This window comes from Cajanus cajan, chromosome 3, assembly GCF_000230855.2.
Source record: "Cajanus cajan strain Asha chromosome 3, NIPB_CcT2T_4, whole genome shotgun sequence".
Lineage (NCBI taxonomy): Eukaryota > Viridiplantae > Streptophyta > Magnoliopsida > Fabales > Fabaceae > Cajanus > Cajanus cajan.
Window position 1 is genome coordinate 17,077,261 of NC_138519.1, and position 14,286 is coordinate 17,091,546.

At 30.0% G+C, this 14,286-nt stretch overlaps 1 protein-coding gene and 1 pseudogene across 4 annotated transcripts; one reads left to right on the forward strand and one right to left on the reverse strand.

Annotated features, from left to right (window-relative positions):
- Positions 1-800: 800 nt before the first annotated feature.
- Positions 801-10,451, forward strand: LOC145955623 (ERBB-3 BINDING PROTEIN 1-like). Of its 3 annotated transcripts, XM_083070595.1 has the most exons (9): positions 801-828; positions 1,155-1,206; positions 1,305-1,460; positions 1,564-1,697; positions 1,790-1,925; positions 2,090-2,239; positions 2,364-2,517; positions 9,677-9,729; positions 9,811-10,451. In XM_083070595.1, the coding sequence occupies exons 5-8, from the start codon at positions 1,891-1,893 to the stop codon at positions 9,680-9,682; spliced, it is 345 nt and encodes a 114-aa protein (XP_082926721.1). In that variant the 5' UTR covers positions 801-828; positions 1,155-1,206; positions 1,305-1,460; positions 1,564-1,697; positions 1,790-1,890; the 3' UTR covers positions 9,683-9,729; positions 9,811-10,451. The 3 variants fall into 3 exon arrangements, with proteins under 3 accessions (XP_082926721.1, XP_082926719.1, XP_082926720.1); XM_083070593.1 differs by lacking the exons at positions 9,677-9,729; positions 9,811-10,451 and having other exon boundaries at positions 2,364-2,866; XM_083070594.1 differs by lacking the exons at positions 801-828; positions 1,155-1,206; positions 1,305-1,460; positions 9,677-9,729; positions 9,811-10,451 and having other exon boundaries at positions 1,480-1,697; positions 2,364-2,866.
- Positions 7,951-13,805, reverse strand: LOC109796450 (uncharacterized; annotated as a pseudogene). The gene is made up of 7 exons (XR_014432286.1): positions 10,821-13,805; positions 10,274-10,598; positions 10,061-10,174; positions 9,705-9,841; positions 9,190-9,381; positions 8,223-9,094; positions 7,951-8,108 (listed from the first exon to the last, which is right to left on the reverse strand). The product of XR_014432286.1 is annotated as an uncharacterized LOC109796450 (transcript).
- Positions 13,806-14,286: the final 481 nt, after the last annotated feature.

Below are 14,286 nucleotides of genomic sequence, written 5' to 3' on the forward strand. Positions count from 1 at the left end.
ATCAGTTCACATAATACATTGCTGTGTTCTTGTTAATTTCTGGTCACATTGCGCTATATTGTATTTACTTGGATGTTTTTAAACACTAACTACATAATTTTTTTAAGTGGCTTTGGTTATCCTTTTGAATTGGCTCTACTATCCCTTGCTTTTAATTTGATTCCCTGCTTTTTAGAATTGTTATATTTTGGGTTTTCTGATTTCAATATTGCTTTAGCTGAACCTTATTTTGATATTTTGCACCACTTTGCAGGGAAGTTCCCAACACTTGTATTAAGACTTATGCCCACATGATTTTTTCTTATATATATTTTTTAATTTGTCAGTTCATATATTTGCTTTGATGATGCTGGTTTTCCTTTAGTTTCCATTTGGTATCTTCTTGTACTATATTTGTTTTGCCATGGAATGTTGTTAAAAATTAAAGTTGCAATCTAGTGATCTTACGATCCTGCTGCCGTGTGATAGAGAATAGTGCTTTGGATTTAATTTATTAGTCTCCCATTCTTTGGAGAGGAACCACTTTATTAGTCTCCCATTCTTTGGGTTTAATTTGCAACAGTTTGTTTCAACATTTCATTTATTCAATAGTATGACGATTGTCATCTTTTTTCCAGTTGTTCTGGAACTGTGATTCAATTTTAACGTTGCAATATGATATATTGTGAAATCATGAAGTCAATGTAAACTTATGGTTGTAAGTCACCATGAAGTGAAAATGGACTTGTGTAACTGGTTGTGATTGTCTGTTGTCTCTGTTCTGGAGTGAAGCATAAAAAGTACTCATACACTGTTTGTTTGAGTGAATGTAAATTTAGTATGTTTTGGGTAAGTCCATGTTTTACGTAGCTAGAATTAATGGTAACATGAATTATTTCTCTCATGCATGCGTGCACACCCACACCCACACAAGCATGCACAAAAATGGATACACATGATTCATCTGTTGCACGCACATCTACGTCCATGCACATATGTACTTGCTGAAATCTTTACCATTGCAGTACACTCATGGTATTGTGTATATTATTTCTCTTGTGTGCGCATGCACCTGTACACGCTCAAACACGGGCAAACATACAGATGCATTCACATGTGTGGGCCTGTATGTTCCTACACTTGTTTTCCTTCCTGACAAATCTTTGTCATTGTAGTAAGAAGGATTTCGGTGTAATAGTAGGCATGGATAAAGATGATATTTACAAGGTACAGGATTCAGCTTATACAATGTCATTTGTTCCAAGCTTTTTGATTGAGTACCTGTTGTTTAATGGAAGTTCTGTTCTAATTTCCCTGTCTAATAGATTCTTAAAGATAGTTCAGATGGACCTGTTGCTGTAACTATTGAACGCCAAGAAATAAAGAGTGGGCTATTTGATTTGAAACTTACTGCCCTAGATCAACACTGTAAGACTATATTGGTTAATGATACTGTCAAGGTTCTGGAGGGTCCATCTAAGGTCTGTTATCTCTGAATGAGTAGGTTTTTCTTTGTGGTATATTTGGAATCTTCATGCTTCACATGATATCTTATCTATTATGTCATTTTGCATGGTAAACAAGGAATTGTCAAGCACATTTATAGAGGGATTGTCTTTTTATATGATGGAAATGAGGAAGAACATGGAGGTTATTTCACTTGTAAATCTAATGTGTGTGAGAAGGTCAAGCTTGCTGTTGGTGATTGTAGTGGAAAGGTTTGAAATCCTTTATAATATCCTGCTCTGTTATAAACTGTTTGACGACTTCAGTTGATTTTTTGATGTTTTTCATTCTGCTCCATGGCTAGGATAGTGAACCGGGTCCTTTAATCTTCGAAGACCAACCATCATCACCAAGATCTCCCCTGTCACCCAAAAAACCATGGCAAGCAAGAGAAAATAATCGTGAATGTCTGTAAACATATACGATTCCTATATTAGAGAGTAAGGTTTTATTATTTATATATGAAGGAGCATTATTTGTGAATTGTGATACTTTTTTAACATACATGTTCATATATGCATACGGAATTGCTGTTTTGTTTATTTATTTATTTTTAATATTTTTGGATTATAGCTTATAGAGTCTGTTTTATGTGTGTGTACAGACAAACTGGAAATGTGTACAAGAACGTGAAGAGGAAGATTGAGAGAGGTGTTACTTTCCCAACTTGCTTATCTGTAAACAATGTGGTCTGCCATTTCTCTCCACTAGCCAGTGACGAGACAGTGTTGGAAGAAGGTGATATATTGAAAATGTAAGATTTTTGATCATGGTTTTTTTTTTCTCAGTAGGAATTTTGTTATGAGTGATGGGGGAATGAAATTTGTGTTTTTCGCTATTACTGGGAAGTTGATGGTAGTTTCTTTGGTTGTTTGTAGTGATTTGGCTTGTCATATAAATGGTTTCATCGCGGCTGTGGCTCACACTCATGTTCTTCAGGAAGGTCCTGTCACAGGAAGGGCAACTGATGTTATTGCTACTGCAAATACTGCTGCTGAGGTGGACTTGAGGCTTGTTAGGCCGGGAAAAGAGGTAATCAATTTTAAGAATTTTTCCCCCTGTATTTGAATTTTTGTATGATTTGATTTGGAACATGTTGCCTCTATTAATTGTATGTTTGGTAGATAGGTAGAAGGTCATCACTATATAAGCAATCTAGCTTAGTAAAATTAGGTTGCTTCATGTGTATTGTTTGAAGGGGTTTCTTTGCCTAAATGTGTGCCTTGTGGATTTTGATCTCTAAATGATGAAAAGTATCATGGCTATGGATATACTCCAATGAAGCTTTATTGTCATAGTTACACTGATAGAGGTCATTCATTATTTTTCATGTGTTGTCTTGCCGATTAAGCACATCATTAAACTTGGGAACTCCTCTTGATGTCTGTATTGTTCTTTTATCTTCATTTTAAATGATATCATGCATTTTCATAAAAAAGACTTGATATTTTTGTTTTGATTGAAATTGTTTCAATAATAGGCTCTGGTAATCGATTACAATAAATGGGTAATCGATTACCAGAGAACCTTTTAATAAGTAAATTTCGAACATATGATTTTCATTGTCTGGTAATCGATTACATGTATAGGTAATCGATTACCAGACTCTTAAAACAATAGTTTCCTCAAATTTAGTCATCAAACAGTTAGCGAGGGATTCATCTCAGTTAGTGACGGATAAAATCCGTCGCAAATTGTGACGGATTCTAGTCAATTATAGGCATCACAGTTTGTGACGGATTTTGTGTCATCACAATTTGTGAGGGATTTTGTGTCATCACAATTTGTGACGGACTCACATACCTCTCAGTCCCTCTCAAATAGCGAGGGAATAGCGAGGGATTCTTTCATCACAATTTGTGAGGGATTTTGTGTCATCACAATTTGTGACGGACTCACATACCTCTCAATCCCTCTCAAATAGCGAGGGATTTAATCCCTCACAAATTGCGAGGGATTTAATCCCTCACAAATTGCGACGGATTTTTATTAATTTCTAAACATTTATTGTTACAAATTAGTGACGGAAATTATATTGTTTGTGACGCCTTAATTCCGTCACTAATTGTGACGGAGAAAATAATCCGTCACTAAATATTTTGTGACGCCAAATTTTGTGACGGAATCATTTCCGTCACAAATTCCGTCACTAACTTATTTGTGACGGATTTTATGAAGTTTAGTGACGGATTTTTTCCCTCTCTAATTTTAATTTTTCTAGTAGTGATTCACACACACATGTTAATCAAGAATTATCTTCTTTAATGTTCAACCAAGATATTACTCAAAGTAAAAGATAAAGGTAGAAGAAGATTGCACAAGTCTTTTATACTGGTTCAACCACTCCACATGTGACCTACATCCAGTCCTCAATCAGCACCTGATCAAGATTTGTTCCACTATCTTAATGAAGAAGGTTTACAAGCATACCACACATGCATATACTTCAACACTAAAGATAACCACTTTCTTGACCCCAAGAAAGCACCCCTTGTAGAAACCCACTACAAGAATCCTTACCACTTGAGAAACCCTTCTCAAGATTTTTACAAATATTCACAAAGAATCAAGGAACGAATTCACCTGGAGTTCAGAAGCAAGTCTTAATCTTCCCCTTTCAAGAATGTGATGATGATGATGATCTCTTTCAAGGTTTTTCACAAAAGTTTTTCTTCTTGAATTCACAAAGAAATCTCTCCAAGATTGTCACAAAGACTCCACAAAAACGCTTTTCTAAATTTGATTATCAATTCTAACTCTTATCTGAAGTTTCTAAAAGTTCAAACTATTTATAAAAGTTTCAGAACCAGATAATTGGTTATTTTAAAGAATAATCGATTATTTTGTTCTTCAGGTTTTCTAGAAACCAACCAAGAACAATATAATCGATTATTTTTCTGGATAATCGATTATTCCAGAGAGTTATTTCTGGGATAATCGATTATTTGGCAAATAATCGATTATTGCAGCAAGGCATCCCATTCTGCCTGTTGCTGGAATAATCGATTATATTTAATGATAATCGATTATTTTGAGTTAGTTTTCAAAACTTCGTTTTAAGTCTCAAAATAACTTTTTAGTCTTTTTAACTCATCATCATACACTCTCTAATTAGTTTAGATATAGATTTTGCTTATGCACACAGCACACATAACATATAAACTCATTCAAAACAATTTATATACTAATCCCGATTACATAGCACTTTCTTTGACTTTGTTTTTGTCTTCTAAGTTGTTGTTTGTTGTTGTCCTTGACACACATTTTGTGATCATCAAAACTCCTTTAAGTTTTAGAGATAATCTTGACCTCATCAAGTTCAGGCTCCTCTAAGCTCAACAATTTTGTCATCAAATCTCTTTCCAAAAACGTCTCTCGAAAGAATGGCAAGAAGAAACAAAGGTAATCGGACAACAAACAAATCAACTAAGATACAATCAATTGCTCGAAAGGAGATGAAGAAAATAACAAAACGGTTTCAAGAAATCGTTTATATTTCTTCTAGGTTTTTTCATTTAAAACCCATTATTTAATTTCATTATTTTATGTAATTTTTAATAAAATTCTCTAATATATTTTTTTTATAATTACAGTACAAGTGCTCATCAAATATCTCAACCAAAAAATGACAGAGAAAAATACTATAATATCTCGGATGCGTCATCACCCATAAAAGTTGTTGAAAGTAGGATTGATAAGGATGTGGAACAAGCTAGTGGGATGGATCCATAATAGTCACTTTCAATAGCTTAGCCAGAATGATAGTGGATAAATATCCTAAATTGAAGTTCGCACTTTCTCCATCAGGACTTTCAATACTTATTGATAATAACCAACAAACTTTTTCAACTAATTCACATCAAATTCCTTCAAGGGTGGACAGTCAAAGTGAAAGTAGAAGGATATTGCTTGATCATTATGAAGCAGATAATAAATATTATATAAATTATCAACCCATGTCTCCGTATATAATTGATGGAACTTACTTTTGGTATTTGAACATAGACAATTCTTCCATCAATTATATATATACTGAGACATGGGTTGATAATTTATATAATATTTATTATCTGCTTCATAATGATCAAGCATTATCCTTCTACTTTTACTTTGACTGTCCACTCTTGAACGAATTTGATGCGAATTAGTTGAACAAGTTTGTTGGTTATTATCAATAAGTATTGGAAGTCCTGATGGAAAAAGTGCGAACTTCAATTTAGGATATTTATCCACTATCATTCTGGATAAACTATTGAAAGTGACTATTAATGGATCCATCCCACTAGCTTGTTCCACATCCTTATCAATCCTACTTTCAACAACTTTTATGGGAGATGATGCACTCGAGATATTATAGTATTTTTCTCTGTCATTTTTTGGCTGAGATATTTGATGAACACTTATACTGTAATTAAAAAAAATATTAGAGAAATTAATTAAAAATCACATAAAATAATGAAATTAAATAATGGGTTTTAAATGAAAGAACCTAGAAGAAATATAAACGATTTCTTGAAACCATTTTGTTATTTTCTTCATCTCCTTCCGAGCAATTGGTTGTATCCTAGCTAGTTGATTTATTTGTTGACTAATTACCTTTGTTTCTTCTTGCCATTCTTTTGAGAGATGTTTTTTGAAAGGGATTTGACGACAAAATGTGTTTTATATAGAAACATAAGATAGTTATAATTAGAGTCAGAACACATAATTAAATGATAAATATTGAACCAGATAATTACAATCATAAATTATACCTTTGATGTAAATGGAATAATAACGAACATTAGCCCCTTCTCATATGCCTACAACATGGAAAACAATTTGATAAGAAAATGACCAATTTAAGGGCCATCTGCTCCTGAAATATATTCAATTTGGAAATTACCTCTATAATCAAAGACTTTGGGTCTATTTCACGAGCCATCAAAACCTTATTACGACTAATTGTTAACTTCCCAAGCCAGCTCCCCAAATTTTTAAGCAAAGAGCGTTCTTCTAAACTTGATTTTAAGAGCTCTGATCCTAAAAGAGCCTGAAGAATATTCAAACACCAAGTATGATTTCATATTATCAACACAACTTGTCAATTCAATCAAGCAGGGAACAGAAACAAGGCTCAAACCTTGCAATTTTCATAAATTGCCTGCACAATCTCTTTGTTTAAAGCCTTTGAATTAACCTTATCCATGAATTTCAAGTACAAGTCATGGAAATTTGGCTCAATGCTTGCTCTAGAAATAAATAACAAATGGTATAAATGAAGGTACCAATATATATAGCATGCCCCATATCTCTACATGGATGCAACTGTTTTAAGCAATTACATGATACATGACTTGACTTATGAATCATGCTAACCTTTTCATAACCATATACTGTGCAAACCATAGTACTGCTCTTTCAAAATTTCAGCAAACACTTTTGCTTTGTCTTCAATATTAGCACCAGAAACATTATTAATTATAAATGATATCTTTTCTTGAACATCTGAGTCCGGAGCCTGTTAACATAATAAAAAATTAGGGTTAAATTACTCCAAGTAAAGGAAATCAAAATTTAGATTTGTATAAGATACTAAATTAAAACTAGTATTTTAGTTCATGCATTGTACCAGTTAAATAATTTTAGGATCACAATTATTTATTTTGAAAAGTGAAAAATTATTAATATCATATAATTAGAGTAAATATCTATCATATGACCTTGACAAAATTTAATAAATTTGTATACAGAATAATATCAAATATACTTAATAAAATCATTGTCAACATAATAATTAAAATTCAATAATAATTTCATTTATCGATGACAATAAAGTGTAAGAAAATTAAATAGGGAGAATACTTTGTTATCCTCATAATTAGGAGAAAGAATAATCATAAGCCATTTTAAATCAAAGAAATTTAAATCGGTATGAAAGTTAAAAGAAATAAGGATAGTCTATCCCCAAGAAATCAGAGAAAATCTCCATGAAATAATAGATGAGGGACCTGTTACTTTAAATAAGGACAGAGATGAAAGAATCAGGAGATAAGGGATAAAGAAGACATTTATAGGAGAGAGATTTTTGAAACCACGAATACTTGAATATAGAGAGTGTGTGTAGTTCATCTCTACTTAATTAGAAAATTTAAAAAAAATCAAATGTGAGGGAAAGTGTAGCTCTCAGAAGCTAGATGTTTTTTTTTTGGTAAACAAAGATATCCCTTAGGTGAAACATGAAACTCTTCAAAATTATTTATAAGTAGATAAGTAAAATCATTGATAATATAAACAACTGAACGAATCAATTATCAAAACTGAAGAAAAGTAGCCAGTCTGATTAATCTTTTGTACAAGGCTAGAGAGTACCTCAATAGGACTTTCTATTTTCGTAGCAGCAGCAACCAAAGTTTCAGTGTTCAAGGCAGATCCAAACCCTACACCAGATGCACATATCAAAGGAGCACAACATATTTTCAGAAATAGAAAGCATAAATTTATGTCTTTATGCAAAGCAACAGGCTATGTAACTGTAGAAACACAAGTGATAGAAATATACCAGTAGAAATAGATCCACGGGAAGGACCAACAAAACAAGGATTAGAAGAAAGCCTTGACGAGGTTCTGTCTGTACTATGTAACTGCAATTGTAGCAACAAAAAGTTAGTTTGTAAAAAAAATTAGACTCTAAATCTGTGAAGTTAGTTTGTAAAAAAAATTAGGATCCAAAGAACGAGGAAAGGTATTATTGTTACCACAAAAAGGATGTCCTTGCTTCTAGTTAAGTTTCTATTCAACCACCTCTCGAGGTTAATGAATTTTTTTCTTGATGCCACTGCTGCTAACCTTATACTATAATAAGAGGGCATAATTTCCACCACGGATGATAGAATCTATAAACCACCAAGAAGCATGAGTTAAAAATGGCAAAAGATTGTAAAAAAGAAAAGAGATTGGCATTTGTGAATCGTGAAGACAAACTTGAAGGCTTCTTGCAACTAAGGGCTCAATGAAAGTGAGATTCGCTTATTATTAAAACATATTAAGAAAGCAAATTGAGTCTAGATCAATATATAAGGTGAGGATTGCTATCTCTTTATATACTTTGCTAATGCCTTATTTCTATTTTGGCCACATCCACTAGTGATATATCTATATATAAGTGAGAAACAATTCTTATCTTACGAGGAGTTTTTTTATTATGAACCTAACTTAATCTTATAAAACTGGTTTATAAGATAAAAATTACTCTTTACTTATATATTTTATTAATGCATTATTTCTATTTTAATCATATCAATAGTCAATTGTAATCCTCAAATATAACAAAATCAAGAAAACCATAACAACTTAGTGCAATCTATCTATGTATCAGGAAAATGATTGAAATGAATAAAAGTAAAAAAACACACTTAAAAAGAGAACAACCTTTAACTCCCGACAGATGTCCACAATTCTTATAATGCTGCCCGCATCATTGTTTTGAGAATCCATAAACCCTCTCAAGAACAGATTGGGATTAACATGCCAAAGGTGTAGAATCATCCCACTGCCTTCCTACAGCACTTTTTACTATCTTGGGAAAAACAATCAGAGATACTTCCCGTTGCAAGAGATAATAGGCAGTCTGCAAGAACAACAAATGTAAACTACATGAATCAAGAAAAGACATAGAATAGGTAATTGTTGAGAACCAACAAATATGAATCCATTAGATTGTACATTAATATGTGCCATCCCAAGAAGCAACACTTCAGGACAGTGTTTAAGAGGGTAATCAAGGATTGATCGAACATTATTGGCATGAGCCTTCTCGGCTAGCTGGCAGAGGACGTCTAAAAGGTCAAGACACAACCATGCATGATTTGCATGGCCATTTTGAAGCTTGTGGCCATTAATTGCATCAACATATGCCTGCACAGCAATTTGTTGTCATAAGAATTTGGCGATAGGAACAAGAAACAATAATGGTCAACATAGATAAACTTCTCTAGAAATACTTTTAAGAGAGAAAAATATAAAATAAAAAAAAAGTTTTTCATGAGTTAAAATTAGCTTAAATATAAGTTAATTTGTAGAAATTTTCTTTTTTATCAATTTTTCAAAAATCTTATTTTTAACTCATGTATAATTTAGTTTTAGTTCATTAATAAGTTTATTTTAATTTTTTTCTTCCTATAAGTGCTTTTGGAATAATTTATCCAAACAGGTCTAAATGAACAAACAGATCATCATACCAGCAATCTTCCCGAGTGTGCAAAGGTAAATATTTCTGGTGGTGCTAATACAGCGTATTTAAGGAAAGACAGCTGACCCTCAATATTCTACTATTCTTCCATACAGATCCACATATGGCATGGAGAGGAAATGGTTCCTGCTAGGTATATTTTCATACATTCAGAATTTTATGCGAGTTTGCATATAAAAGCCTATTTAGATACAAGATTAAAAATGGCTTTGATAACTTTTCTTCTAGAAAAAATTCTTTATTTTTCAGCAAAGAAGCTCTAAAAATTATTTCTAACTTGTATCAAAACTGATTTTAAATCAGCTAAGCTACGGGAAAAGCATATCTAAGGTTCTGATATCATACCTTAGAGGCATGTTTATACACACACATGAGAAAAAGGAATGCTTCTTCACAAGGAAGGAAAAACCCTTCATGATCAAGATTTTCCATGACACATATCCAGTTGGTTTGAGGTGCCTGTATCAGAAAACACATAAAAATGAAATGATTTACTTTCTTATTCAAAAGGCAATAAAAAAATGAGAGGAACTTTAAGTCCTATTGAATAAAACTCACAAGATGGTTAACTGTATCTACCAAGACATCAATATTCCAAGAGTTAAGAGGTGGCAACTCAGACACGTTGGATACATTGGCTGCAGGGAATGTTAAGTATGTGTTCTGGTTTTCCTCCACCCCAGTACGACTATAAGCAATTGCACCAAGTAATTTAGATAGCATATTATCAGTTAGAGATGAGAATGGAGAAAATATCTCCTTGCACTTTGAGACATCAACCGTGCATCCATAGCCTTGTTCCTTCACAATATCTCCCATTTTTATTTCCTTCTGCATGTCATCAAAATCATTTTCTCCACACTTGTGGAACAACTCCATCTTCCTGTAAAATGATGGATAACTAATTAAACATCATAACTGAATTAATTACTATTGATAACTAATAATATACAACAAATATATGATTGTATTGAAAAATGGTTGCCAGTTTTATGTTAACCACTTATTTCAGTAATTAAATCAAATAAGTTTTCAATATCATTGACCCAATGATGAGTAGTTAACTTAATAAAATGGTAGTAAGGATTACTAAATACATTACCACCTTAAATCAGCCTCATGCATCTCTTCAGGAAGCAATGGAGTCAAGGCAAAAGTTGGCTTGTCTTTGAACTTCACAAGTGATAATATCTGCATAAAGGAAACCATGATAATTTTGTGAATTTGCTCATTGCAACTCCAAGAACCAGGATTGGCAAACAATTCCTCAATCCGAGCCATGCAAAAAGATTTGCCTATACACCAGCAATATTTCAGGTCAAATATACTATATATAAACGGCAAAATAATATTGACACAGTATAGATGATATAGAAATGACCATGAACATTATTAGTCAAGTAAAATGTAACTTCATACTTACCACTCAGCCTGGCATCAGGATTCTCAGAATCAGATAAAACAAGACTAATAATAATTTTTTCCAATAAAGATAGCTTTAATCCGTTGCTTAAACTTTCTAAAATAAATCATCAATAAATAATTATTTTGTGTTATATATAAATTATTTATTATAAATCTAAAATACAATCTATATATTTAAACATATTTATTTATTTATTTAAATTTTAAATATAATTTATATATTAAATATAATATTTATTTATATATTATAAACATTTACCACATGTATTTGAAAATACTAATATACAAGTCATTAAATAATTTTTGTATATAATTTGAATCTGTATACACACAGTTTTAGTCAGATTAAAGAGAAAATCTTCATCTGTAACAACAACAAACAGTAAAGTCTCTAAAGTATTGTTCATTGTTACAACTTTTAAAAAAAAAATTATGTTTTTTTTTTCCTATAATTTGTATGTTGTGTGTGAGATAAAGAGGCGGTAGGGTTAAAATACTAAGTATCTTGAATTCAAAATATATAATTATAATATTATATGTATAATTTTAATAATATATTATACATTAGGGTTGAATTGAATTAAGTTAAATTTAAAAATCAAAATTTATTATCCAACATCCGTTTGAACAAGTTGATTTAGATTTAATCCAAATACTAAAAGTAATCGAGACAAAATGATTAAGTCAGTTAGATTAATTTGGATTCACGCCTAATTAACATTTTATTCAAAAGAAAATCAACAGATAAAAAGTGAATTTGTGAAAACAAGACCAACAAAAACCCTAAAAGCATTCAACTACACAAATCCACAAAATATCCCGCATGGTAGCAAAATTAAAGCATTGAAAGCACAGAAACAAACAAGAATGTCGAATGCATTTAAACTCAACTCCAATATCCTATTAAAAAATTGAATCAAACAAAAACTCTGATCATCTCCCCAAACACGGAGAGTTGATGGAAAACGGAGTGAAAGTTGAATTCATTAAAGAAAGCTAATCTGGTTGGATGAGAATAAGTGGGTCATGGCGTGCAAAGAAGAAGAGAAAAAGATGAAATTGGTGGAGAAGATGATGCATAAAAAAGCACGTGCATGTGGCGTAACTCCCATGTAGCATGTTGAAGGTATGAATTGCTCACCAGTCAGAGCAGGTCTCAGAGTAAGGCTCTCACGCAATCCAATTCACTTCTTTCTTTGTATCATATGAGCCTACTCCTTACAGCCAATTTATAGATATCAAATTCTATAACATATAATATATTATATATTATATTATACGAATGTGTATTCAATATTTTATTAAAGATTGTGCACAAAATTATATTGATTTAAGAATCTATCTAATGACGCTGAATTATAATATTTTTATATCATATCAATTTAATTTATCTTACAATCAACCTTTATACATTTAAATACAAACCAGTATCATTTATCTTTTATCTATTTATTTATTCTCTTTTTTCTATTTCAATGACATTTAGTTTTCAAACCTCTTATATTTTAAATAACTACCCACTATTGTTTTTTTTTTTTTTAAATACAGAGGCACAGAAGTGCCTATTTTTCCTAATTAGAAATTAGGTTAGTTCTTTTGATCGAGTATCTTACTAAATTAAAGATTAAATTATATTTAGTCTTTTATCTTATTGTTTTTATATTTATTTTGGACTTTTATCTTTTAAAATATTCATTTTAGTTTTTTATCTCCTAAATTTGGATCTATTTGATCCTTTTGAAATGATAATTATATTAATACTGAGAGACAATTTTGAATATTTGATTAACAAATTCAAAATTTAAAACTTGTCTAATTAGATACACTTATATGAAAATTATTAAACACACTTGAAGTTTAAAAAAATAAAAAAGTGTTTTAAACATGATGAAAGTTCTATATAAATAAATCCAAAAAGTGACGAAAACAATTCTAAAACTTTAATTTCATGTTATTTTGTAATTGCTCATAAAACATAATTTTTCACATGATTTTCTCTATGTTTATAATTTTTTTTATTCAAATGTTAATTGAATTTCATAGTTTTCATATAGGTGAATCTAATTAGATAAGTTTTAAGTTTTGAATTTGTCAATTAAATATTTAAAATTGTCTCTCACAATTAAAAATAATCATTTCAAAAGGATCAAATAAATCCAAATTTATAAGATAGAAGACTAAAATGAACATTTTAAAAGATAAAAGATTAAAATGAATCTAAAAAACTAAGATAAAGGACCAAAATTATAATTTAACCAAATTAAAATTAGTATGTGTAATTTATAAATAATTTTTTTATATAACTAAATTTTAAATATACAAATTAAATTTTAGATTAGTGAGAAATAATCTATTATTTAACATTTGTCAATCTTTATACATTAAATACGAACTCAGATTCTGAGAATATCTTTAAGAAGTTTTCTTTCAAGAGAGTTTGTAGAAATTTTTTTAACTTCTTATTTAATTTAGTTTTTATTTATCATAATTATTATGAATTTAATATTAATGTTTAAAAATAAATTATTAATAAATAAAAATATTTTTTTATTATAATATAAATCATTTATCATAACTCTAAAATATAATTTATATGTTTAAAAATATTTATTTATATAAATTTTCATATAATTTATATACTCAAACATAGTACTTATATATATAATTTATTATAAATTTTATATATATATATATATATATATATATATATATATATATATATATATATTAAACCTCACTCCTTTTTTACTTTATAAAACTATTTTATTAAGGAGGATCGAGATAACATGCACAAAATCTTAAGTTTAAACCTTGTTATGATTTGATTATGGATAAAAAATAGTAATTAAGTTATCTACAAGAAATATATATTATAATTATTAAATTCTTCAATTAAATCTTTAGTTGATTTTGTTTTTACATAAAAAGATAGACGATATTTTTTTTTTGGTAAAGTTCCTTTTTTTGATAAAGAGATAGACGATATTTTAAAATTTATAGAATGTTATTTATAATTTAAAATTGCGATTTTTTTTTTTTATAAATAACGTTTTTGCTATAACTCGTTTTATTATTCTAAAAATACTATTGATTTCGTGTTAATAGTTTCATTTATAATAATTATGGTAATTTTATCATTGTAAAAA

Bases quoted from the DNA above. Each gene is read 5' to 3' on its own strand.
- LOC145955623 (XM_083070593.1), top strand. From the start codon at position 1,891: ATGTCTGTAAACATATACGATTCCTATATTAGAGA. The intron at 1,926-2,089 runs GTAAGGTTTTAT...GTGTGTGTACAG, and splicing joins TACGATTCCTATATTAGAGA to ACAAACTGGAAATGTGTACA. The intron at 2,240-2,363 runs GTAAGATTTTTG...GGTTGTTTGTAG, and splicing joins GAAGGTGATATATTGAAAAT to TGATTTGGCTTGTCATATAA.